The sequence below is a fragment of the Podarcis cretensis genome, assembly GCF_951804945.1.
Source record: "Podarcis cretensis genome assembly, chromosome: 13".
Classification (NCBI taxonomy): domain Eukaryota; kingdom Metazoa; phylum Chordata; class Lepidosauria; order Squamata; family Lacertidae; genus Podarcis; species Podarcis cretensis.
In genome coordinates, this window is record NC_137182.1 from 22565728 (window position 1) to 22593309 (window position 27582).

The window sequence follows — 27582 nt, forward strand, 5'->3', positions numbered from 1 at the left end:
GAAGAGGAAGCCAAAGCCATAATGAGGAGAACACTGAAAGAGAGACTTGTCCTGGCCAGAGCTTTGTAAATACTGCAGTTGCATGACTGCACAGCTGTGTACATGGCCATATACTTAAAGCGAGGGAGGAGACTGAGAGGGGGATGTGACAGCCATCTTCAAATATCTCAAGGGCTCTCACATGGAAGATGGAGCAACCTTGTTTTCTCCTGCTCCAGAGGGTAGGATTCGAACCAATGGATTCAAGTTTGCAAGAAATTATTGTTCAGTTATTATTATTTGTTAATTTAGTTTGAATACCGCCATATACCCGAAGGTCTCAGGGCGGTTCACAGATTCTGACTAAACATCAGCCTTCCATGGAGGTTTATAAGCTGGGGGGAACTTAAGGTGAGGCTTCAAACTAGGTCAGGGGCTTTTGCTGAGATTCCTGCACTGCAGGGGGTCGGGTTATATGACCCTTCAAATTCTACAGTTCTATTATTCTACTCTCCCCCCCCAAAGAATCCTGGGAATCCTGTAGTTTACACAGTTACCAAGATTCTTAGGGGGTAGTCACAGCACTGTGAGTTAAACCACAGAGCCTACGGCTTGCCGATCAGAAGGTCAGTGGTTCGAATCCGTGCGACGGGGTGAGCTCCCCTTGCTCAGTCCCTGCTCCTGCCAAACTAGCAGTTCGAAAACACAAAGTGCAAGTAGATAAATAGGTAACACTCCAGTGTTCACGACTGGACCTAATGGTCAGGGGTCCCTTTGCCTTTACCTTATTTCCCACCCCAAAGAATCCTGGGAACTGTAGTTTACACCAAACTACAGTTCCCAAGATTCTTAGGGGTTAGTCATGCACTTTAAATGTATGGGGTGTATATCTGCAGCATACCACCAGGGCAGCTGGTAGTAAGGAAGTACCCCCACCTCAATGGCACATTTATTCATTCATAAAGAGCGGCAAATAAATTCAGTTTGCATCTCCCAGTCCTTGGTCAGGTTCAGTTGGAAGTTTATTCCCACTGAGTTTGATTAGAGTTGTTAGCTTGCGACTACGGGTGCGAGCTGTAAACAAGGGCGCTTCCACTTCAAACCGGACATAAACTCATAAACTCTCTTGCTGTCTTGGCCTCCGCTCTTCCCCAAACAGCGTATGGCACTTGTCAACGAGAAGACAGACAGCGTGCCTTGCTGTGAAGAAATGCATCAGGCAAGGCAAGCAGATGGAGATGTTGTTTAACAGGCAATTCCCAAGGTGTTTGCATCAAAATATACTGCGCAAGGGGAAGCCGCAATGAAACTGCACAGCAGTTATAAGTGGGCACAGCATTGCATTCCTTCCTAAAAGCCCCTTTTGCAGAACGGCTGTGTCTCCTTGCTTAATTTCCAGCGACATTTCAGGGAACTTAAGGTGAGGCTTCAAACTAGTTCAGGGGCTGAGCCTTGGTTCAGATTAACCTTTTGCCCTAGTGAAGCAGGACATCCGATCTAAAGCAAGGGTGGCTGTTGCCCGTTAATCTCTTCTTGGCATAAAGCGATGAGGAAAGACTCAGTAACCTCTTAGAACAACATCCAGAGAGCTAGTCATGAGTCTGTTGCAGAAGACAACAGCAGACAGGTCTCTGGCAGAAGACCTGTTTATCGAGCACCTGTCCTTATTTGCAGGGAAATCTGACGACATTGGCTATCTGATGAGCCTTCATTCCTATTTGTTTGCGGGAAGTTTGGATGATCATGAAGTCAAAGTAAGGGTTGTGCCAAACTTTCCACTGCATTTCACCATCCCTATCCTTATTGCCGGGATGCAGGTGGCACTGTGGGTTAAACCACAGAGCCTAGGACTTGCTGATCAGAAGGTCGGCGGTTCGAATCCCCGCGATGGGGTGAGCTCCTGTTGCTCAGTCCCTGCTCCTGCCAACCTAGCAGTTCAAAAGCACATCAAAGTGCAAGTAGATAAACAGGTACCGCTCTGGCGGGAAGGTAAAAGACGTTTCCGTGCGCTGCTCTGGTTCTCCAGAAGCGGCTTAGTCATGCTGGCCACATGACCCGGAAGCTGTACGCCGGCTCCCTCGGCCAGTAAAGCGAGATGAGCGCCGCAACCCCAGAGTCGGCCACAACTGGACCTAATGTCAGGGGTCCCTTTACCTTTACCTTTCCTTATTGCCAGAAGTCAGATATTTGGGGGAAGCAGGTTTGTTGCGGTCAATTGCACAACATGCAATTTGTTGGGATGTGATTGAGTCCCATCTGAGAACAGCAACAGCCTGAAAGCACCCAGAAGCCTTTAAGGCAGGTGAGGGGCAGAATGCAGATTAGAATCTACTGGTAGATCTCTGGATTATCTTCGGTAGATCAGCAAGGGTTTCTGATTCCAGTTATTCAACAAGAAGGTTACTTTCCCCACCTTAATGAAATGAAGAAATGAGAAATGAAGAAAGCTAACCAGGGGTAGACTTTTATGTGAAAGGCTTGTGAGCCCAGTTGAGTTTGGGTGCTAAAAACAGTCTCCTAACTTCACACAGTTCCAAGAGACCTGGTTCTTTAATTGTAAACATTGGAAACTGCCATTGAACCAGACCATTGGCCCATCAGTCTCAGACACGGTTTTCTCCCAACCCTGCCAGGAATTGAACCCAAGACCTTCCTCATACCAAGCAGATGATCTACCACTGAGCTACAGCCCTTCCCTCATTATATCTGCTATCAGGGCCGGCCCACTCATGTGGCAAGGTGAGGCAAGTGCCTCAGGTGACAGGATCCACAGGGAACAATTCCACTGAAGAAGATAACCATGGTCACCCAGACCTAGTTGCTGATAGCAAAGGACCCCGCCACCCCATAATGGTTCAAGCTTCAAGAACCCAAAAACATAGGTCCACCACTGGTCTAAGTCATCTCCTTATGTTCCTCTGTCAACGATGAGATTTGAAGCAGGGTTAACCAGCTCACAGCTCACTCTCTTATTCTCTGTGCTATGCCAGCGCACTCTGCCTCTCAAAAAGCCCTCCCTCCCTTTCCTTGCATTGTTACACGGTATTTGGGGAGCCTATGCACCTCTTGTTCATCAGCACATAATGGTGCATATGCTCAGAAGAAGCTCCCCCTCTGGACAAGAGAGACCTGCAGGTGCAGAGGTGGTAAATGCACGATTTTGGCAAAGTGTGTTCTAGGATCCAACAGCAGGAAGTGCCGATTATTAAGCAGAAGGCAAACAGTTATTCCTTACCATTCCCCTCCACACCTCCCTCTTGCGCTGAGCTAAAAGTGGATTTCATAAAAGTGTTTGGAGATACCAAACTGGTGACATGACAGAGGTGATTAATCCATTCCACGGATGTTTCCTGATCCATTATGTTTTTATTCCCTGGGAAACAGGAAAGCCGTCAAGCAACAGGAAGAGGAATCCGATGTCCAAGAACATTGTGTATGCCTCCCTATATTCCAGTATGAAGGGAAGGCACGGGGGGGGGCATCTCTTTCGGCTGGTTTGTAGTCAGGGCTCAGGGGACAAGGCGGGCCAGTCTGCTTTGGGGCTTTTAAACAGTGACACTGTAAGGAACACACCCAAAAGGCTGGGAAGCACAGAGCAACTCTGCATGGTCAAGGGGCCGGAGCAACTCCCCTGTGAAGACAGGTTACAAAAGATGCCCACATTGCAGAGGGTTGGACTGGATGACCCTCGTGGTCCCTTCCAGTTCTTCAATTCTATGGTGGAAAGAATTTAGTGGAGCAGCATGTGTAAAGGTAAAGGTAAAGGTACCCCTGCCCGTACGGGCCAGTCTTGACAGACTCTGGGGTTGTGCGCCCATCTCACTTAAGAGGCCAAGGGCCAGCGCTGTCCGGAGACACTTCCGGGTCACGTGGCCAGCGTGACATCGCTGCTCTGGCGAGCCAGAGTCGCACACGGAAACGCCGTTTACCTTCCCGCTGGTAAGCGGTCCCTATTTATCTACTTGCACCCGGAGGTGCTTTCGAACTGCTAGGTTGGCAGGCGCTGGGACCGAGCAGCGGGAGCGCACCCGCCGCAGGGATTCGAACCGCCGACCTTTCGATCGGCAAGTCCTAGGCGCTGAGGTATGGTCCCCCAAATAAAACTGATTTAAACAAAAAATGCATCTCATCCCCCAGGAAGCAGTTTAAGCAAAAACAAAGGCAAAACAAAGCAGCCAGGGTCCCGATTCCAATCACAGAGGGCTACCAACTAGAAAAACAGGTTCTGGGGCAAATAAAGACCTCCCGCTGCACCTCTTCATGTTGTCTTCTCACCTGCGCAATGGAGCAGACTTTGGCTTCCACCTTCTGGACTTCAGCCAGCTGCAAGTCCATCGTTTTGAGGATGTCGCTCGCCAGGTTGCTGATTTGGTAAGCCACGCTGGCTAATGACTGGGTTGCAAAAGCCATGGTTTCCTCGAGGGCTTTCCGCTTGTCCTTTGCCTAAGAGGTTTATGAAAATGGAGGGGGAAGAAGTGAGAACTCTGCCATAAATCAGGACAACTGAATCGGTTTTTTAAAATATTTTATGTTCTGTGTATACTGCAATGTTCTTTTGTTGCTATGGCCGTTGGCTGACACAAATAAATTTTCGTTCATTCAACATTCAACTGTACAGTATCGTGGCATAAGTGGCTACGATAGCTCTACCTGCTACACCCAGTATCGCATCCTGCACGGTCACAGCCACACTACCCATGTGCATAAAGTGTGTTTAAAGCTCTTCCAAAGAATCCTGAGAATGGTTGTTTGTTAAGGGCGCTGGGAACTGTAGCTCTGGGAGGAGTAAACTGCAGTTCCCAGCAGCGTGGAAGTGCTGTTGTATATCTACGAACACAAGACAGAGACTCCTGGTCCATCGAGCTCATAGCTCAGTTGGTTAGAGCATGGTGCTGATGATGCCAAGGTTGTAGGTTTGATGCCCGTATGGGACAGTGGCATATTCCTGCATTGCAGGGGGCTGGACTAGATGATCCTCAGGGTCCCTTCTAAGTCTATGATCCTATTACTATAATATGGACTTCATATACTGAACTGACAGCAGCTCTCCAGGGTTTCAGCCAAGGTTCTTTCCCACCCCTACCCTACCAGATGCCAGGAATTGAAGCTGGGAAGAAAGAAGAGGAATTCAGGGATGGTTATAAGTTGTGTGTCCTTGCTTCTCAATTTGATCCTTTTATGCATTGCGACTTGCTGTTATTTTTTATTATTATTATAGTTTATTACATGGGTAGGCAAACTAAGGCCTGGGGGTCAGATCCGGCCCAATCAACTCCTAAATCCGGCCCACGGATTGTTCAGGAATCAGCATGTTTTTGCATGAGTAGAATGTGTCCTTTTATTTAAAATGCATTCTGGGTTATTTGTGGGGCATAGGAATTCGTCATTTCCTCCTCCCCCCCAAAAAATATAGTCTGGCCCTCCACAAGGTCTGAGGGACAGTGGACCGGCCCCCTGCTGAAATGGTTTGCTGACCCCTGGTTTAGTAATTCTTTATTGCAATTGAAATGTGTAAACTGTTTAAATTATTATTTGCTGATATTTAATTTTACTGTTTACTATTTATATTCTAAGGGATTATTGAATGTTGCTTTATTTGATATAAGTTGTTTATTTTAAAGTTATTGTGTTTTTTCAGCTTGCAAACTGCCTTGTGCAAGGTTGCTGTTTTCTGAAAAGCAAAAAAGAAGACACTTTTCAAAGCAAATACCGTATTGGCCCGAATATAAGCCGCACCCGTATATAAGCTGCACTTTAAAAATTCATGGGGGGGAGGGAGACAATACATGAATATAAGGCGCTCCCTTAAAATTCCACAGGCACTCACACCCGTTCTGTTTTATCGTATGTCTGTTTCAGCAGCGATATCACAAAAGCCAATTTTTGTAAGGTCGCGAATTTAAGCCACACTTTAACTTTTCACAGTCAGAATTGGGGGGGGGGAGTGAAGCTTTGTATTCAGGCCAATACGGTAAATGCAATTTGTCCCCAATTTCACCCCCGTGTCCTGGAAAAAGAGGACACATGACAACCCCTTGTGTTTAGCAATATAGAAAGGCAATATGCAAATCAAAAGTGAACTGAAAGTGAAAATGAGTTGCAAGGAACCCCCACCCTAGTAATAAGAATAATATGGACCTATTTTCAATGCCATCACATTACTGCTTTCTGTACAGACAGTGGTCTGAATGTCATGGGGGAACGAATCCAAGTGAGTAGGCCTTGCTGTTTAAGAAGCTGCCTGGATATACAGTACCTAATAATCTTCTGGCCAGAGCCGGATTTAGGTTTGATGAGGCCCCTAAACTACTGAAGGTGATGGAGCCCTTTATATGTCCAGCTGTCCTTTGTCAACAACAAATTGTCGCTGTTTTTTGTGTTGAACATATGCTATATGGTAATTTACGGACCTAATAGGTATCTAAAGCCATTTGCGCATAACAAAATATGTATTTTATCAAAGTAATTGTTGAACTGAAATACAAATAAGAAGACGTATATTAATAGTGAAATACAATGTTTTAGGGGTTGTTTTTAAAAGTCTGGAACAGATTAATCCGTTGTGCATTACTTTCTATAGGAAAGTGCGCCTTGGTTTTAGAACGCTTTGGTTTTGGAACGGACTTCCGGAGTGGATTAAGTTTGAGAACCAAGGTACCACTGTATATAGAAATGAGCAAACCAGTGATATTTTAGGGAGCAGGCTAGCAGGCGGGGCCCATTACTTACATCACAGGAGCCTACACAACACAAAAAAATTGTTGCTGTATGTAGGTTTTATTTGTTTTTTATCTTAGATTTTGGAAATGTACATCCAGGTTTGTTTTTTCCTTTAAATTTTTTTGGGGGGCCCAAGAGTGTAGGGCCCTAAGCTAAAGCTTGTGTAGCTTATATGTAAATCCGGCATTGCTTCTGGCTAACTCCAGCGAGGCTAGGTCAACATTCATTGCCTCCAAAGGCAGAGCAGGATGGTGGCATCTCTGCGTAAACTCAAGAGTTCTCCGAGCTGAATGGTCTCTCTCAGGGATAAGGTGCGCCTACCTCGCAGGAGGTAGACAGCATTTAAGATGTCTCTTAAAATGTAGAGACATCACCTTGCCAACAAAGGTCCATATAGTAAAAGCTATGGTTTTCCCAGTAGTGATGTATGGAAGTGAAAGCTGGACCATAAAGAAGGCTGATCGCCGAAGAATTGATGCTTTTGAATTATGGTGCTGGAGGAGACTCTTGAGAGTCCCATGGACTGCAAGAAGATCAAACCTATCCATTCTGAAGGAAATCAGCCCTGAGTGCTCACTGGAAGGACAGATCCTGAAGCTGAGGCTCCAATACTTTGGCCACCTCATGAGAAGAGAAGACTCCCTGGGAAAGACCCTGATGTTGGGGAAGATTGGGGGCACAAGGAGAAGAGGACGACAGAGGACGAGATGGTTGGACAGTGTTCTCGAAGCTACCAGCATGAGTTTGACCAAACTGCGGGAAGCAGTGGAAGACAGGAGTGCCTGGCGTGCTCTGGTCCATGGGGTCACGAAGAGTCGGACATGACTAAACGACTAAACAACAACAACAACCTCGTAGGATCTTCACAGAAACTTCTGGGAGGGCAGGGCCGTGTGAGAGAACCACAATTCTTCCAGCAGCCAGCTCCCCTAAAGGGTGTTCCTCAACATCCATCCTCTGCAACATTGGCAGGAACTCCAGTGACCATGCTGTGCGTTGCTCTTAACACTGCAGTGCCAGCATGCCAAGCAACTCCTGAAACTTTGCTGCCATGGGCAGCTTGCTAATAATAATAATAATAATAATAATAATAATAATAATAATAATAATTTATTTATACCCCGCCCTTCCTGGTTCAAAAACCGGGCTCAGGGCGGCTAACAACAAATGTAAAACACTTAATTATAAAAGCAGCATAAAATACAGTATAAAAACACAAACAACAATAAAATTCAAAAATCAATTTAGGGGAAATAAGCATTAGATAATGCCCAGGCCTAGCTGGCTGAATTGGGCTGGCGAGGAGGCCAGGGGAGAATTAGCTGTGGGGTCTCAGAGCGGGTGATCTTCATAAAAGGGGAGGGGAAGGGAAGGGAAATAAAAGATCAGGCTGAATTCAAATTAAAGGCCAGGCAGAATAGTCTTACAGGCCTGACGGAAGGAGGTTAAATCCTGAAGGGCCCTAGTCTCATGGGACGGAGCATTCAACCAGGTCGGAGCCATCACTGAAAAGGCCCTGGCGGAGGATAGTCTGACTTCCTTAGGGTCCGGGGCCTCTAAACTATGGTTGTTCATGGACCTTAAGGTCCTCTGCGGGGCATACCAGGAGAGGCAGTCCCGTAGATATGAGGTCCCTAAGTCACAAAGGGCTTTAAAGGTCAAAACCAGCACCTTGAACCTGACCCAGTACTCCACCAGGAGACACTCACCTCCTCATAGTTGCTCTCGCAGTAATCTGCCACTTTGAGAAGGTTGCTGTAGTTGTCCTTCAGGGTTCCCCTGGCGCTGGGGATGGTGTTCTGCATCAGCTGCTGCAACTCAGACATATCGCGGCTCCCCACTTCCTTCTCTGAGCGCACGGTCTCAGCAGCAGACAGGTTTTGAACCTCGCAGCTGGGCTGGTGGACTCTTTTTGTACTTGAGTTGCCTCCTGTGGGCAGAGCTGATCCCTCCCCCTCAGCCTTCTGGCCCAGATGTCGTCTTGCTGACACCCTGAAATTTATTGCTGTCCTCGCCCAGAAAGCGTGTGTGCGGATTCCTGTACGACACCCTCTGTGGCCTCCGCCTCTGTAAGCGCAGACACCTCCATTCCGCACGGGAGTCTTGAAAAACCGCTCGCATGCCCAGAACAAGGGTCATGAGAATTAACAGAGGAAATTAGCAGAGGCGGAGGACCTGTGAAGAGAGGAAACCATTATTTTTAGAACCATTTTGCTTGGCTGATTGCAGAGATCTTGGGAGCAGAGGGTTGGCTTTTATTACTAATCAAGCTGTGGTGAAATGTCCTGGAATCTACTGAGGGTGGAATATAATAATAATAATAATAACAACAACAACAACAGTGGTACCTTGGTTCTCAAACTTAATCCACTCTGGAAGACCATTCCAAAACCAAAGCATTCCAAAACCAAGGCGCGCTTTCCCATAGAAAGTAATGCAAAACGGATTAATCGGTTCCACGCTTTCAAAAACAACCCCTAAAACAGCAATTTAACATTAATTTTACTATCTAATGAGACCATTGATCCATAAAATGAAAGCAATACTATAAAATAAATAAGACAGTATTGTAGATGATTTTTTAAAAATGTAAAAAATTCTTACCTGCACTGATGATAGTCATTGTTTGGGTGGGGGGCTTTTATCCATTTCCGCAGTCACACAATCAATCAGTAGCTGAACTGGGTTCCCAAACAGTCACAAAAACAAATTAACTGGAAAAGCCTCAAAAACAAAAACACAAAATAAATAGCCCAAGTTAATCCGTTAATCCGTTCCGGAAGTCCGTTTGACTTCAGAAATGTTCGAAAACCAAGGAGCAACTTTTGATTGGTGCAGGTGCCCCAGAAACAATCGCCGACAGCTGCATCAGGTGTTCAGCTTCTGAAAACTGTTTGAAAACTGGAATACTTACTTCCGGGTTTTCGGCGTTTGAGAACCAAGGCATTTGAGGTACCAAGGCATTTGAGAACCAAGGTACTACTGTAGTAGTAGTAGTCGTAGTAGTAGTAGTAAGGCTTTTTTCCAGCTAGAACTCGCTGGAACTGTTTTGGCACCTCTCAGGTGGGTGCCATTACCATTCTAAGAGAACAAAGGAGGTGTTCATGATGGGTTCAGGCATCTCTTTTTCTAGAAAAATAGCACTAATAATAATAATAATCTCTAGGTTAGCTTTGGCAGGGACTGAGCTTCTGTTTTTGTTAAGTTGTGGGTGAACATATCAGAGGACACAGCGATTCTTCAGACAGCTCTTGTTTATTCACAGGCCAGAACAGAACTGAACTGAAGGGTTCAGCCAGGCTGCTTATATAGAGCTCCAGTACAATGCAATTGTAACCACTTTCTGTAACTATCCAATCACTGAACGTCACTTTCAATCCCTTATTTCCCCATGTGGACCTGAGTGAAAACTGTCTACAGTATCCCCCTGCTCGCCCAGGGTGAGAACTTCAGTACATAACAGTTTTCATGGCACCTGAGATATTGCCTCTTCCCAAGTCACTTAAGAGCACATATTTCTACAGTGGAACCTCGGGTTACATATGCTTCAGGTTACATACGCTTCAGGTTACAGACTCCACTAACCCAGAAATAGTGCTTCAGGTTAAGAACTTTGCTTCAGGTTAAGAACAGAAATCGGGCTCCGGCAGCAGCTAAAGTGGTGCTTCAGGTTAAGAACAGTTTCATTAGCTAAAGTGGTGCTTCAGGTTAAGAACAGTTTCAGGTTAAGAACGGACCTCGGGAACGAATTAAGTACTTAACCCGAGGTACCACTGTAATCCTTATGAACATATATCAAGCCCAGTGCTAGTAAAGGGAGTCAGAGGGCTTGGGTGAAGGAAAGAGGGAATGGGGTAAATGATTAGTCCTGGGTTGAGGATTAGGACTCTGGGTTGAGAAGACCTCTGTATTCACACATTTGATTCAGTACTACAATGAATCAGATCCACATCTGAGGTCCACTTCTCTTTCAGCAACCACCAGGGCCTTTTTCGTAGTGGTGCCAAAATTATGAAACATCCACCCAGGGTAGATCTGCTAGGTTCTTGTTTGATTTTCACTGGGAACTTCTAAGCAACCCCTAGTGCAGCCTTCCCTGGCATGGTACCCTTCAGATGTTTCTGGATTCCAAGTCCCATCATTCCTGATCATTGACTATGCTGGCTGGGGCGGATGGGAGTTGGAGTCCAAACCATTTGGAGAGCCCCAGGTTGTGGGTTGGCTGTCTTGGCGCCTCCCTTTCCCATGTACGGTGGTCTGGATGAAAATAAGCAGAGCTGGCCCCTGGTAAATAATAATGATAATGATAATAATCCTGTCTGTTTACTGACCACACAATGAAAGCAACAGGTAGTTGGACCCTGAGGTCCAGACAGAAACTATTGCCCAGAGATTTGTACACTTACAGTTTCCACTGAAGAAGAAATCAGTGCTCAAGTAGGAATTTACGGTATGTTCCGAGAGGGAGGGGAGCTGAGATATTCCGGATGTTAAATCCCTAATCAGTAGACTGAATGAAACAGAAGATTGCTGCAGTTGGGCCAGGGCAGAGAGAGAGAGAGAGAGAGAGAGAGAGAGAGAGCGCACACTGCCCTCTTGACATCTATCCAGCTCTGCTTGCGTTAAGCCTCTAAGTAACTCTGGGGGATAACTCATACAGGGATGCTGTGCCCACAAAAACAACTTGAATTTGACCTTGGGTGTTCATGAGCCAGCTTCTGAAGTTAATTTCTCCCCACCCAAAAGAGAAAGAGAGAGGTCTGGGGCTGACCCCTACCTGAAAGCTATTCTTCTGCACCTGAAGGCGCTACAGACAGAAGCACTGTTTTGGGGGGACAGGGGACAGGCAGGTGTGGGGGACTCCCTGGTCCCGAATAGGATAACTGTGCCCTTGAAGGACCAGGTGCGCAGCCTGGAAGTCATTTTGGACTCATAGCTGTCCATGTCCTCTGTGTCCATGGCAGCTGTCTACCAGGTCCATCTGGTACGCAGGCTGAGACCCTACCTGCCCGCGGACTGTCTTGCCAGAGTGGTGCATGCTCTAGTTTTCTCCCGCTTGGACAACTGCAATTCGCTCTACGTGGGGCTACCTTTGAAGGTGACCCGGAAACTACAACTAATCCAGAATGTAGCAGCTAAACCGGTGACTGGGAGTGGCCGCCGAGACCCCATAACACTGGTCCTGAAAGACCTACATTGGTTCCCAGTATAATTCAAAGTGTTGGTGCTGACCTTTCAAGCCCTAAACGGCCTCGGCCCAGTGTACCTGAAGGCGTGTCTCCACCCCCATCATTCAGCCCAAACACTGAGGTCCAGCTCTGAGGGCCTTCTGGTGGTTCCCTCCCTGTGAGAAGTGAGGTTACAGGGAACCAGACAGAGGGCCTTCTTGGTAGTGGCGCCCACCCTCCCACCAGATGTCAAGGAAATAAACAACTATCTGACTTTTAGAAGACATCTGAAGGAAGCCCTATTTAGGTAAAGGTAAAGGGACCCCTGAACGTTAGGTACAGTTGTGGATGACTATGAGGTTGTGGCGCTCATCTCACTTTCCTGGCTGAGGGAGCTGGCGTTTGTCTGCACACAGCTTCCAGGTCATGTGGCCAGCATGACTAAGCTGCTTCTGGCGAACCAGAGCAGCACACAGAAACGCTGTTTACCTTCCCACCGGAGCAGTACCTATTTATCTACTTGCACTTTGACGTGCTTTTGAACTGCTAGGTTGGCAGAAGCAGTGACCAAGCAACGGGAGCTCACCCCAGCGTGGGGATTCGAACCGCCGACCTTCTGATCGGCAAACCCAGGAGGCTTTGTGGTTTAGATTTACGGAAACTGTTAATGTCTGAAGTTTTATTGTGTTTTTAATATTTTGTTGGAAGCCGGCCAGAGTGGTTGGGAAACCCAGCCAGATGGGCGGGGTATACATCATTATTATTATTATTATTATTATTATTATTATTATTATTATTATTTATTACTACTACTACTACCTCCTGATCCCAGCTGCATGGCGATGTGCCGTAGTTATTTATTGGCGATGGGCAGGTATGGGCAAACTCAGCCCTCCAGATGTTTTGGGGACTACAACTCCCATCATCCCTAGCTAACAGGCCCAGTGGTCAGGGATGATGGGAACTGTAGTCCTAAAACATCTGGAGGACCAAGCTTGCCTATGCCTGGTGATGGGCATGCAGTCTCGTTTTGCTCCAAGGCCACCTGTCCTACATCATTATGTAATGCAGGCTTGGTCCTTCAGATGTTTTGGACAACTCTCCTCCCATCTAGCCAGCACAGTTGTGCTGGCTGGGGCTGATGAGTGTTCGTGTTCAAAACATCTGGAAGACACAAGGTTGGTAAAGGCTGGCTTAGTCTCTTCCAGGTGGAATCGGTCCTGGCAATGGAAACAGGTTTGGGGATTGAGTCAACAATGTTGTTGCACCTCTGACTCTCTAGAGCAGAGTTTCCCAAACTTGGGTCTCCAGCTGCTTTTTGACTACAGCTCCCATCATCCCTAGCTGGCAGGACCAATGTTCAGGGATGATGGGAATTGTAGTCCAAAAAACAGCTGGAATCCAGGTTTGGGAAACTCTGCTCTACAGTAAATGGGTGGCAGGCAAAACATAGTGGTCCATGAATGGCTATAGAGACCATGGGGATTCAGAGCTAGGGATTCCCAAGGTCTGATTTTGCAATATTTTAATGTTTGTCTGCAGATAGATCTATTGATCTGCTTCCCCCCCCCCCCCATGTGCCATCTGTTGTCTCCTCTCCCCCCCTCTTCCCCCTTACCCTGAGTTTGAGGTTAAGTCAAAACACCTGACCAGTTTTAACTTGCTGAGTCTATTATCAGATTAAGGACAGGAGACAATCAGTTCCAAAGCAAGTCACCACCTAATACCGAAGACGTCTTCAAGCCGACAAGTGGACACAGCAAAGGACATCATCTCACCAGCGCAGGCAAATGTATCTCTAAAACACAGTGGAGCTTTGGAGGGGAAAACACATCAAAAGAGGTAGGTGTTCTCTCCTAGAACAGACCAGGATTGTTTTGTGATGGGAAAACAAAACTGCTGTAGGTCACCTTACCCAGTGCTTTTTTCCCTGGGGGAACGCAGGGGGGGACACATACCCCTAAACATTTTGTGAATCTTTGTCCATTTACTGTATTTATTTTTCCTGATTTGAACTATAAAATAGTGATTTTCTTGAGTCAAAACGAGACTACCCCTAAACATTTTTTTTTAAAGAAAAAAGCACTGACCGTACCTATGCACATTTTACTGGGGCGGAGGCAGGAGTTTGAAGGAGTTTGCATTAAGGGTATTTGGGGTAGCAGTTTTATACGTCAAATCCACCTGCTGCAACCTGCATGCAGATACAGGTTCCTACAGTCTGATTTTGGATGTGGAGAAAGACAATGGCTTGATGGTTTTAAAGAGAAATGGAAGTGGTGTGACAGAAAGATTAGCGCCACTGCTATGCATGCCCACAGACACACATGCACATTGATGGGAGGAGTGCCTATTAAAAGCCACAATGCCCCGATGATGATGATGATGATGATGATGATTTTATTATTTATATGCTGCCCATCTGACTTTTTGTTTGTAAAGTAAAAAGCCTTCCCAACATGGCACAGAACATACAACAATATGCATTGCATTCAGTAATGTACATCAGTGCTGTAGATGGGGTTGAAACCGAGTTATTTGCATTTTATTTATTTATGTACTTATTGCCCTGTAATATAGATAATAAATAACAGCTTGATTTCTTAAAAAGAAAAAGAAAAAACCCCTGTAAAATATTTAACAGTGATAACAAGGCACACCAGAAACCAAGGCAAGACAAAATACCAGTAATAAACGACGCCAAATTCAACCACTTAAGTCATACTTCAGAGAAGATTCGTAAACTGTTTGAAAAGTTAGAAAACAAGCAGCCGCTAAAATGGCAGGGGCAAGACTAAAAAATGATGGTAGATGATACTTAGAAAGGGTAGCTTTTTAAAAGTTATTTTAAAACTAAGCAAAAAACCACACAAATCTTTGTCATGTAGAAAAGACATTAATGTGGTGACAGGCAAGCCTATGAAATCTCGTGTTCCACATCCTTGCCATAGCTAGGCATATGAAGGCCTTGTGGGGTGGTGGTGGGAAAATTGGAGGTTTTTCCCTGTTTTCCCCACGTCCAGTGGCGTAGCGTGGGGGGTGCAGGGGGGGCCGGCCGCACCGGGCGCAACATCTGGGGGTTAGGGTTAGGGGGCGCAAATCCACAGGTTAGGGGGTGCAAATTACTTGCCTTGCCCCGGGTGCTGACAACCCACGCTACGCCACTGCCCACGTCTTATTTGTTACCAAAAAAAAATTTGGTCAGGGACCTGTGTTTCTCCTCCCTAAATTTCTGAAGTTTTTCCAGGCCTTCACTTCTCTATCCATAGGTATGCTTTCGGATTAGGGGTGGCTGAGTGAGGCAGAGAGCCAACTGACAGAAATGTTTTCACAAGCCTCTGTAAATTCATGGAAGTATAAAACGTGCCTGGGATTAGAAGTTCAGCCCTTGCCCTCATCCCCACCATGCTGCAAAATGCAGGGCTGGTGTGATCCTAGCCATCCTCCCATCTTAATATTCTCAGAGGCATTTTATATGTTTATGCACATTCCTGTGGTGGGATTGTGCCCTGAGATCTTTAAGGACCCAACAAGGTCCTGATGAAGAGTCGGACAGGACTAAACAACAACGTGTGTGTGTGTGTGTGTGTGTGTGTGTGTGTGTATAAACACTTTCCTTCAGGAACTTCTTTTTTGGGCAAATCTACACCATACATTTAAAGCAGTACTTCAGCAGTCATGGCTTCCTGCATCGGATTCTGGGAACTGTCGCTTATTAAGGGTGCTGAAAGTTCTTAGGAGACCCTGCTTACAGGGTGACAATTCCCAATGTCCTCAGCCAACTACAGCTTCCAGGATTCTCTGGGTGAAGCCATGACTTCTAATGCTTTAAATTTCTTGTGTGGATGTCACTCCCAGGGTAAGGCTAAAAACGCTCTACACTAGGCAGCATAAGAAGTTCTCCTGTCACTAGGTCCAACTGCATACCCTCCAACATTTCTCCAATGAAAGTAGGGGTGTCCTATTCAGCAGCAACAACAATTTTATTATTTATACCTCACCTAATTGATTGGGTTGCCTCAGCCACTCTGGGCGGCTTCCAATATATATAAAAACATCATAAAACATTCTAAAGACTTCCCTATACAGGGCTATCTTTAGATGTCTTCTAAAGGTTGTCTAGTCACTTATCTCCCTGGCTCAGGGCGGGTTGCATAACTCCTACCCTCCAACATTTCTCCGATGAAAATGGGGAAAACAGGACATTCTGGGCTCAAATCAGAAACCGGGAGAGTGTCTGTAAATCTGCAACTGTCCCTGGAAAATAGGGACACTTGGAGGGTCTGGCTGTGCAATTTTAGACTCTGGACTTGGCGGTCTTGCTGGGGCCTCTCTTTAGATAGCAAGTGTCTTGCTTCATTTACAGCAAAATTTTGGTCCTTCCTGCACATTCTGCTGACTGAGGCCTTGTATTATAGCTCTGTAGTTCTGTCCTGATGCTTTCAGTGGCTGGGTTCACGACAAAACTCTGGTTGAGCGAAGGGGAAAGAGAAAATGAGGAATTGTTTTGACCTCGAAATGCTTTTAGGGTGGGGCGCTGTTTCACTTACGGTCAAAAAACGCCATACAACTTAGGAAATCATGTTCTGCAAACTGGTTTTGAACAGCTTTGGAAAGACACACATTGGACCGACATGTCAAGTACAATTAATACGATCTTTCCAAATCAGTTCCATCTAATGCATTAGATGGGAACTGTGTTGGCATTGGCACAAACAGTGCTGGTTTCTCTGAACAGAGCTGTGCAGATTGGATTAAGTATTTTGGCCCAATGGCAAAACAGTACAAGAGTAGAGGAAAGGAGGCATGGTGCCCATGACAAATTGTAGGGAAAGGGGAAAGCCTATGGAGCAGGAGAGTTGGAATTGGTTCTCACAATGTCTACAGAAGAAGACAACTAAAAAGATTCCTTTCTGCACCTTTTAACCAATGGATGGACATTCCTGCACCCATTCATCCCTGTTGGTTGTCTTAAAATATACCGTATTTTTCGCCCTATAGGACACACTGTCCCATAAGGCGCACCTAGTTTTTTGGGGGGGAAATAAAGGGGGGGAATTATTTTTTCCCCAGGTGCGGGGCTGGGGCGGGGGAAGCCCGAGCTTCCCCTGACCCCAGCCCCCAGAACAGGCAACTCTCCGCAAGCCATGGGAGCCCGGCGCCGGGCTCCCGCGCTTTGCGGAGAGCTGCGTGAAGTCTGGGCGCGCTGAGCTCAGCGTGCCCAGGCTTCAGCATGCAGGCAACTCTCCGCAAGCCGTGGGAGCCCAGCGCGGGCTCCCACGGCTTGCGGAGAGCTGCGCGAAGCCTGCATTCGCCCCATAGGACGCACACACATTTCCCCTTCATTTTTGGAGGGGAAAAAGTCCATCCTATATGGTGAAAAATACGGTAATATCGTGTCAACTATGAAAATGAATGTATTACCAAAACTGTTATTTTTGTTTCAAACAATTCCGGTGATCAGCAAGATAGATTGTTTCAATGTATGACAAAAAGATATTTCTAAATATATCTGGCAAGGAAAAAAACACCAAGAATAAAATATAAAATACTGATAGATGCAAAAGAGAGAGGAGGTTTCTCCCTGCCGGATATGAGATTATTTTATGAAGCATCTTGTCTTTGTTGGTTGAAGGAATGGATGACATTGGAGAATCCACATATCTTAGATCTAGAAGGTCATGATAATATTTTTGTTTGGCACACTTATTTGTGGTATGAAAAGGTGAAAGCACATAAAGGATTTACAAATCATATAATTAGGAAAAATTTGTATAGAGTATGGGATAAATGCAAAAAATTATTGGAGACAAAAACACCACTTTGGCTCTCACCATTGGAAGCAATAGCGGTAAAGAAAAAGAACATGATAGAAGGTTGGCCAACTTATTAAAACAAGAGGGAGGAGAGTATAAATTAAAAGAATTTAAGGATTTATCAGGAAAGCTAACAACAGGGATACAATATCACCACTTGAATTAAGTATTTAAGAAAGATAGGATATGAGGGTTTGGGGAACAAATTTCACAATTGGAGAGAGATCTGTTGGAATGTAAAGTGCTGTCTAAAATGTATAAGATATTATTGGAATGGGAGACAAAGGAGGAGCAAGTAAAATCTTCAATAATACATTGAACAATAGATATTGGTTATAATATAGCTATGGAAGCATGGGAACGACTGGATATAAAATTTACGGCATGATATGGTTTAAAAGAAAACTACATGAAAATGTTATATAGATGGTATCTAATACCGAGTAAATTGGCAAAAATGTATAAATCAAAATCAAATGTGTTGGAAATGCAAAGAGAAAATTTATTTTTTATCATATGTGGTGGTTTTGTAGTAAGATTACAGCTTACTGGGATATGATATATAATGAATTGAAAAAGATGTTTAAAATAACATTTGTTTTAAAAAAACAACCCAGAAGCTTTCCTTTGGGGAATTATAGGGGTAGAACTATCTAAGCAGTATAGAAATTTATACATGTTTGTGACTACAGCGGTAAAAATGTTATTTGCCTAAAAATGGAAAGAAGAAGGTCCCGACTGTATCCAAACGAACAGATACAAAAACTTGTGGAATATGCAGAAATGGCAAATCTTACCAGAAAAATAAGAAATCAAGATAAAAAACTTTTAATAAAAGAATGGAAATGGTTTATTGAATATTTACAAACAAACTGTAATCAGATAAGGTCATTGACAGAATTATTGTAATAACCTGCAGTTTCATAAGAGCATATATTTAAAGTAGATGAATAAAAGAATAAGTTAATTTAGAATATGCAGGAAATGTAAAAAAATAATAATATAAGGAACCACAGAAAGAGGAGGAAGGAAGTCGGGCCATGAAATGTTAGAATGATTCTAAAACTATTGAAATGTATATAACTGAAAATCATAAATAATTTTTTTTAAAAAAAAATAGAGTATAATTCAAATGCTGAGGAAGTAGAATTTGTCAGCCATTACTGATCTTCAAATCAGAAAGCCATATGAGACAGTGGTTAGAAGGGCAAGTTCAAAGATCGGTGGGGAGCCCTGTTAAACTTCTGAGAAACTCAAGAGTTTGCTGTAACACAGCTTGAAAGTCAGTGTTCTGAGCTTGTGTTCTAATGTAAATGCTCTAGTGTAAATTTTAGCAACTTAACTAAGATCCCATCTGCATTGCACAATTAAAGCAGTATCATGCCACTTTAAAGAGCTTTCCCCCATAGAATCCTGGGAACTGTAGTTTGTTAAGGATGCTGAGAGTTGCTAGGAGTCCCCTATTCCTCTCACAGAGGTACAATTTCCTGAGTCCTCTGGGAAGAGGGATCGGTTGTTAAACCACTTTGAAAAATCGCCTTGTTCTTTCCTCTGAGATTGTATCTCAAGCATTTGGTTCATTCACCAATACAATGGTTTGCCTTAAAGAGGAGACAAACTCATTTCAACAATCTTCCTTCACATCCTCGCTGAACACACCTCTGTATGAAATCTGATGGGTTTTTTGGCAAAACCATCTAATGCTATTGAAAGGGCAATAAAATTTAAAGGTAAAGGGACCCCTGACCATTAGGTCCAGTTGTGACTGACTCTGGGGTTGCAGCGCTCACCTTGCTTTATTGGCCGAGGGAGCCAGCGTACAGCTTCCGGGTCATGTGGCCAGCATGACTAAGCCGCTTCTGGCGAACCAGAGCAGCGCACGGAAACGCCGTTTACCTTCCTGCCAGAGCAGTACCTATTTATCTACTTGCACTTTGACATGCTTTCGAACTGCTAGGTTGGCAGGAGCAGGGACCGAGCAATGGGAGCTCACCCCATCACGGGGATTCAAACCGCCAACCTTCTGATCGGCAAGTCCTAGGCTCTGTGGTATAACCCACAGCGCCACCCGCGTCCAGTAAAATTTACTGAATCCCTAATTCAGTCATGAAATCTACAACCAGCGTATGCAGTAATTCAGGATTCATTCGATAATTCAGGCGGGAACACGCGTTTACTAGAAGCAGGCCCCACTGATTGCTGTGGGACTGATCTCTGAGTAAACGGGAAAAGGACAGTGCTGAAATTCATTTAAAACATTTATATCATCATCATTTTATTGGTATGCCTTCTTTCCATAACTATGCTCAAAGCAGCTTACAACATAAAAAGATTTACACAATTACAAACATAACAAAAGTAGTCCTAAATAATAAATAAAACACATCAAAAAGTACACAACCAAAGATACACAAAATAATATCGACAGCAGCAACAAAATTCTCTAAGCAATACCCCAACCAAAGAGTCTGGAAGTTCGAGAGGACTGACAGAAAAAGAAACATGAACACAATTAGAAATATTTTAAATGTGAAATGCAATAGAAACAGTAAAATCATCATTAGTTAAGATGGAAAAAAGCAGCAACAGTAAAACCAACCAAAGAGAACAGAAAAATGAAGGCCTTCCTTTAAAAAATAGTATGATCTTTACAGTGCAGCAGAAGACAACCAAGGATGGGGTGAGGTAGACCCATTTGGGTAGGGAATTGTCGATGATCTTAGTACTAGGGCAAATTCATATGGGAGCAGATGGACCATCACATATCTTGGTTCCAAACTGTACAGAAGAAGAAGAAGAAGAAGAAGAAGAAGAAGAAGAAGAAGAAGAAGAAGAAGAAGAGTAGTGGTAGTAGTTTGGATTTGATATCCCGCTTTATCCCTACCCAAAGGAGTCTCAAAGCGGCTAACATTCTCCTTTCCCTTCCTCCCCCACAACAAACACTCTGTGAGGTGAGTAGGGCTGAGAGACGTCAGAGAAGTGTGACTAGCCCAAGGTCACCCAACAGCTGCATGTGGAACCCGGTTCACCAGATTACGAGTCTACTGCTCTTAACCACTACACCACACTGGCTTTAAACTCCATAACCAGCACCATGAGTTGGGCCCAGAAAGAAAACTGAGAGCCAGTGCTGTCTGGCAGTAGCAAAACATGCCCCCAACATCTAGGACGACTTAAGGTGACATCCAACAACATCTGGAGGGCACCAAATTGGAGAAGGCTATATCATGTGGATCAGGTGCCGATCTTAAGAGTATCGCCGCATAGTGTCATGAGCTAGGAGCTCCTCTATCTCTACCGCCTAAATTATCCTCATTGTGTTGATCGAGTACACTTGTGCCAGTCTGGTGAACAGAAGAGGCCCGAGATTCAAAAGTCAGTGAATCACAGGCGCATCAGAGAGTGCACAATGAGTGAAGCACCATGTGCATAAACATAAAAAACATGGGGCTGTCCTATCAACCTTTGCATGTGTACCTCATAACCAATTGTTCTGCAGCTCCCCTCCTTCTGCTGCAGAACACTTAGTACGGGAGGCCCTTCTCCAGAAATCTGCTTCTGAGTGCAGAATGAAGGTGACAGTGGACTGGATTCTGGCAAGACAGAGGTGCCTGGATCAGTAGAACAGCCAATCTGGGAACTGAGATTCAAGTTGTTCTGAATGGAGTAGTATATTCTTCTGGAAATCACAGACATGTGTTTTGGGAGTGCTTCTGAACCTGGCCTTGACCATTCCATTTCTAGGGAGGCCTCCCCAAACCATAGTTTTGGTTGCAGCACAGAGAGCAAGCCCCGTCTCTGCGTCTTCACAGCTCCATATGAGACTATCCTAGATTCCCCGTGATCTATTCTCCCACACCTAGCATGAAGTAGTGTCCAGCCAGGTGAGTGGGGAAAGGCCTAACTCTTCCACTGGCAACACATCTCTATTTGATCAACTCTTTAGACAAGTAAAAAGGATCCTAAATAGGCTCGGCCAGGACCATTAACAGAACAAAGAGACTGTTTAGACCTCTACAATAGGTTCTCATCTTGCAAATACAAAACCACAGGTTTGAAGGTTATGTAAATATATCATCCAAACTGACACACCCCTTCAACAAAAATCCTATAACAATATATTGACACACACACACACACACACCCCCAACAAAAATCCTATAACAATATATTCATGGCACTGATTTCAGCCTTGTTCCAACTTTAGCCGTTCCACAAAATCTGAATCCAGCATTATGTATTATTTTTTTATCCATCACTTATTCGCACTTGCAGCCCAGAAGGGGCCAAAGCGGACTAGAACTATCATCAAAGGCTGGTGTTTTTCTGCAGCTGGTATGATGGGAGAAATTTGGGGGCAAACAGGTCCCAAAACTTTAACCTGTTTTTGTTTCATGACCTTGGAGAAGCCACAATAACAATCCGCTTGCCAGGCTATGGGTCTCTAAAATACAGATCAGGCTTGTCTTCCTCGCTGTGGGTTGGAGAGGCTTATTTCATTAGCGATAATAAAGCGCTTTGGGGCTTATGGGTGGAAAAAAGAAAACTCTAGCAAAGGGCAACTTCTTAACTTTTGCATGGAAATAGCAGCAAGGTCAGCAAAATGTTGTTTTGCTCCATTTAGAAGAACCGGGTCAGTCATTTCAACTCTGAAAGTTAGGATACCGGACTGGCAATTATTTCACTACCTAACCCCAACCCCTAACATTACCAACTCCTTAAACAATAACAACAACTTTGCAGTGCCTCTTTAATTCAGGACAGGGTGATTCAAACTGTTAAAACAGCCCTTAGCAGAGAAATGGGGTTCTTACCCTGCTTGGGTCTGTCTGTCCTAATGGAAGCCACAGCAATATAGTTTTTTTGGTTCTGGCTGAAATTTTTCTGGAGAGTTGAGAAAGGAATTGACCTCTTGTGCTCAGAAGCTTGAAGCTGGTTGGACACTGCACTGATTCCTTAAAGACGAATACTTGCCTCTGCCTGATACTGAAGCCTTTACTGGCCTACCTTAATTTGGAATTTCAAACAGGCATCTACAATAGTTTTTGCTACTTACTGCTCCCTTACTATGTTAACAACAGCGTGGGGAATTTTCACCAATATAAATTATTTTCATCGTCATTATACTGCTTAATGCCAAAACAAGCTTCTGAGCTGTCTACAAAATATTTAAAAAAACCAATCGCACAACAGTAATATAATATACAATAATTAAAAATACACTCTAATTCAAATACAATAAAACAATCCCTTGGAGGTTTTTAAGCTAAGGCTGGATAACCATCTGTGATGTATGTATACATAATTTCCCGAGATTCCCGAATGACAGGGGGTTGGACTAGATGACCCTCAGATGACCTTCCAACTCTACAATTCTATGATCCTATTAAAAATGGGATTTTGCCAATGCAGTGTAGCAGTTACAGCGACTAGGGAGATCACAGAACTCAACTGCTCACTCAGCTCAACCTGTACAAGCAATGGATCAGCCAAACTGTTCCTGGCTTGTACCATCCTGGCCTGTACCATCCAGACTACAGAGGGAGAGTCACACATTTCAGAGATGGGGAACTAGCAGCCCTCCTGTTTGTGTTGGACTGCCAACTTCCATCATCAGTCTACTGTTGCAGAGGCGCTAAGTATTGACAGGCATCTCCTCTTTTGTGGAGTTCACTTTTCGTCCCAGACCTGGACCAAGCAGATTCTTCAAAACAGAAGATTCTCCTCTTGAGAACATCCCAACAAAGGGATGTTCTGAGCATCTTGACACAGCCAAGACGACGCGTGGAGCGTTTCAGTGGGGTTGTCCATAATTTCTCTGTATTTCTTTCTCCTTCACAGATGCATACCTTCTTAGCCCCTTGTCTAAGTCACCCAACTTTTGCAACAAACAAAGTGAAGGGCATATGGTGGCTGGTTGAATAAGCTGCTTAACTAATTGATTAAGGTTCTTTGCAAATCTTCACTGCCATGACTTCATGTAGGGAGCAAGCAATATCTATGGCATAAGCAGACACACCAAACATAGTGGTCAATCCTACAATCTGTTGATGGGCACAGTTTTTAAAGTTTTAAATAGATACCACAGGGGGAGGGAAACTAAGCTGGGGCCGCTGTGCAGGAGGAGGAGTTTAACCATAGCTGTGAAGTGTCCCTTATTTGAAGGGACAGTCCCTTATTCCAGCGCAATGTCCCGCTGCTGTCCCTTATTGATGGATGTCCCTTAAATGATGTCCCTTAAATTTCAAAGGAAGCAGCTCCTCTCCCTCCCTCCCTGCCGGCCAGGGAGGAGGGAGGCTCCAACTGTGTTGCTTGGCTGTGTTGCTCACCCAATAAGAAGTCTAAGAACGACTGGAGGGTGGAGCTTGCATGCCTTGTGTGTGGCTAGTTAATGCAAGCTGAGGAGGTTTTTGAATGCTGGACGCCATTTTGTTGCACATGCTGCTGCAAACTTTGCAGTGCAAAGCCAGGCCGGGGAGCCATCTTAGGTTGAGGCTGCATAGGCCTTGTGGTGCATGTGGTTCAGATTCTATTCAGTTGAACTTCTGGTTACAAAGTTGGTTGGACAGTGTTCTCAAAGCTACCAGCATGAGTTTGACCAGCCTGCAGGAGGACAGGAAGACTAGAGTGCCTGGAACAGGTGAGGCTGCAGGTCCCTTATTTTGGCTGCTGGTCCCTTATTTTCAAATCTGTAAGTTGACAGCTATGAGTTTAACCCTCCCCGCTGCTAAGGACCCAGCAAAAATCACCCCCCACCACAAGTTGTCAGTTGCCCCAGAATGGAGCTTTTGCTGTTGTCACTACCTGAAAATAGTCCTTATTGTCTCCACCAGAGGGGCTGCGTGAGATTGGCTAATATGGATTTGTCTTTGGATTTCAGGGCAAGATGGCCCAGGATATGACTGAGAAAGAGCTCCTAAAGATGGAAATAGACCAGCTGAAAAAGGAAGTGAAGCTTGAAAGACAAATGGTAATGATTCCCAAAAGCTCCAAGACAAAATATTTATGCTGGCTGGCCAATTGGTGCCAGGCTGCACAGACAACATGCATTTAAATACAAAGAATTGTGGGAAATGCAGTTTAAAGGGGCTGGGAATTGTAACTCCTTGGCAGGGGGGTGGAACTACCATTCCCAGGGTTCTTTGGAGGATGTCGTGTGTTTTAAAGGTATAGTGTATATACAGCCCTAACATGCGCAAGTTCTTTTAAGTTACACAGCACAAATTGTCAGGTGGAAGGAGGAGGTTGTTCAGTTCTGGCTGTGATCAAATGAAGTAAGCATAAGCCACTGAGAAGTTCTCCTGCACAAGGCCCACTGAAATAAATGGGAGCTATGCGAGGATACCAGGTGGCGCTGTGGGTTAAACCACAGAGCCTAGGACTTGCTGATCAGAAGGTCGGCGGTTCGAATCCCCACGACGGGGTGAGCTCCCGTTGCTCGGTCCCTGCTCCTGCCCACCTAGCAGTTCGAAAGCACGTCAGTGTGCAAGTAGATAAATAGGTACCACTCTGGCGGGAAGGTAAACTGTGTTTCTGTGCGCTGCTCTGGTTCGCCAGAAGCGGCTTAGTCATGCTGGCCACATGACCCGGAAGCTGTATGCCGGCTCCCTCGGCCAATAAAGCGAGATGAGCGCCGCAACCCCAGAGTCGGCCACGACTGGACCTAATGGTCAGGGGTCCCTTTACCTTTACTTTATGAGAGGATACAACAGTATTGCATAGCTCCCAAACACGGAATGTGTCTTGTGCAGGAGAAGTTCCTGTTGAACGGAGCCCTGTATTATGTAATAGTGCAAAGACTATGGGTTGTTTCAACCAGACAGCTACTTGAGTATTTCAAACATTCAAGTAGCAAGACACATGGGGTGGTATTCACTTAATTAACTCATGTTCAGAATAGGCCTATTGAAACTAACAAACCTAAGTTGGTTGTGTCCATTAACTTGAATGGGTCTCCTCTGAGTAGGCCTTGCATTGAATACCACCCATGAAGACAACATCAGTGAGGATTTTGCTTCCAGCCAGGGGGATTTGCTGAATATTTGTGTACACACACACACACACACACACCAGAGTTTAGTACTTGGCTATACAAAAATCCCTGCAAGAGTTTGAAATTGAGATTTCCGACTTTCTCCAGTGGGATGAATCTGTTAGTTATTACTTTATTGTGTTGGCCCAGGACATTTTGCTGCCAAAATTAGGAGGAGCAGAAAGAGGCTTCACCCCCTTTCCTAAAGTCAAGGTACAGACCACCAAACTGTGGTCACATTATTTTTGGTATCCCGGGCAGAAAATCCCACAAGTGCCCCTCTTCCCTCTCCAGCAGTTAAAAAAAGCAAAGTGGTAAAGTAAATAACTAACCATTCACCACCTCACTCTGTCCAATGGTAGAGCCGGCCCCCACCAATTTGCCCGCTTTCACACGGCAGCTTTATTCAGAAATTGGTCCCATTGAGGGGTGGTAGTCAACAAAGTGGATCCACTGGTGCAAAGACTTTTGGCTGCACAGTAGCACTTGCCCTCTCTCTCCCCCCATGTCCCCCTAAATCCGTTATGGGTAGTGTTACATTTGTCCAGGTTTTCCCACACATGTCTAGGAATCGCTCCAGGAGGGATCAGGTACCAAAAAGTTTTGGGCTGGTCCACAGAACCACAATGATAATGCAAATTTTTTCCCCTCCTCACACAGGTCTCGAAGACAGCAAAAGAACTCAAGGATTATATAGAATCCATGGCTGGAGAAGACCCTCTCTTAAAAGGTGTTCCAGAAGACAAAAACCCATTCAAGGAGAAGGGAGGCTGTATAATAAGCTGACCCCGGCCCCGCCGAAAGAAGATCATTGTTGTGTCCTTGTACAAGAAATACCAGGACTGTAAGAATCTGTCTAGCGTAACTGAGTGTAAATGATCTTCTGCCGGGGGGGGGGGCGGGGGTAGGACTCCTTTGCTGGAGTTTCACATAGAACAAAAGAATTGGAAAGTGGTCTCCTCCAAAAGAAAAAAGGAAGACGACAATATCTCTTTTAGGACCTCACATTCAATTCCTTGGGTTGCTTTGAGAGGAAGGATGGGATATAAATTGAATAAATAAAATAAATTCCCATTTTGTAAATACATCACCAGTTTCCCAAAGAAGCCTGGTTTTAATTGCTGGTTTAGTTTTTTGAGTTCGATTGGCATATTATTTTGTATGTGTTTGGTTGTTGTTTTTTACTAGCTTTCCAAGAGAAAAATGGTAAGCAAAGGAAAGTATTCTTTGTGTAGGATGCTTCTTCTTAAGAAGCGAGTGTCTTTTACAGCTGGGATGGGGGATCTGAAGCCCTTGGCCTAACTTCATGTAACTTGCAGAGATGGGATAGCAGAGAGAGACAGAGAGAGCGATGAAATCATGTAGTGCTTCAAACTCCGCCCACTTCTGGCCATGACTCCACCCACTGTTGGCTGCACCCTCCCACTGACTTTTTTCTGTGGGTCAATTGCCCTTTCTAGGGGGTGGAAGTGTTCTCCACACATTTACAGATTTTATAACCCACATTTGTGACGTAAGGGGCTCTGTGCACACTGTACATTTAAGGCACTTTTAAAGCCCAAAGAAGAGTTTCAGCAGTTGTGTGCTTAATCCTTCCCCTCCGAACATTTTTCTGTGTCAAGTCATACACACAACTCCTTTTTTCTCTTCATGAGTGTCTTGAGTTTCACAGTCTTTATGACATCTGCACAGTACGAGGAGGGGGCAATTTGGAAAAGAAAAATGCTCCAAGGTGTTTTTGCCTAATCCTTTCCCCTCCGGCCATTTCTTTCTTCCAAACCACCCCACAGAAGCTTTTCCCGTTCACGAGTTTTCAGAGCCTCCTGGCTATAGAGCTTTTATAACAGCTGTAGGAGTCTAACGCTGA

At 44.9% G+C, this 27582-nt stretch overlaps 2 protein-coding genes across 3 annotated transcripts in view; one reads left to right on the forward strand and one right to left on the reverse strand.

The window, feature by feature from the left end:
- ABI3 (ABI family member 3) overlaps positions 1–8647 on the reverse strand; it is a 21801-nt gene extending 13154 nt beyond the window's left edge. Inside the window, exons 1-2 of one of the 2 annotated variants that reach the window (XM_079949910.1) lie at positions 8409–8647; positions 4255–4422 (exon numbers count right to left, since the gene is read on the reverse strand). In XM_079949910.1, the coding sequence (XP_079806036.1) occupies positions 4255–4422; positions 8409–8525 (285 nt within the window). In that variant the 5' untranslated portion in view covers positions 8526–8647. The remainder of the gene's footprint in view (positions 1–4254; positions 4423–8408) is intronic. The other variant, XM_079949909.1, reaches the window with a different exon arrangement.
- On the forward strand, positions 6166–26805 carry GNGT2 (G protein subunit gamma transducin 2). Its single transcript, XM_079950168.1, has 4 exons — positions 6166–6190; positions 13547–13709; positions 24564–24653; positions 26376–26805. The coding sequence occupies exons 1-4, from the start codon at positions 6168–6170 to the stop codon at positions 26499–26501; spliced, it is 402 nt and encodes a 133-aa protein (XP_079806294.1). The 5' UTR covers positions 6166–6167; the 3' UTR covers positions 26502–26805.
- The last annotated feature ends 777 nt before the right edge of the window (positions 26806–27582 follow it).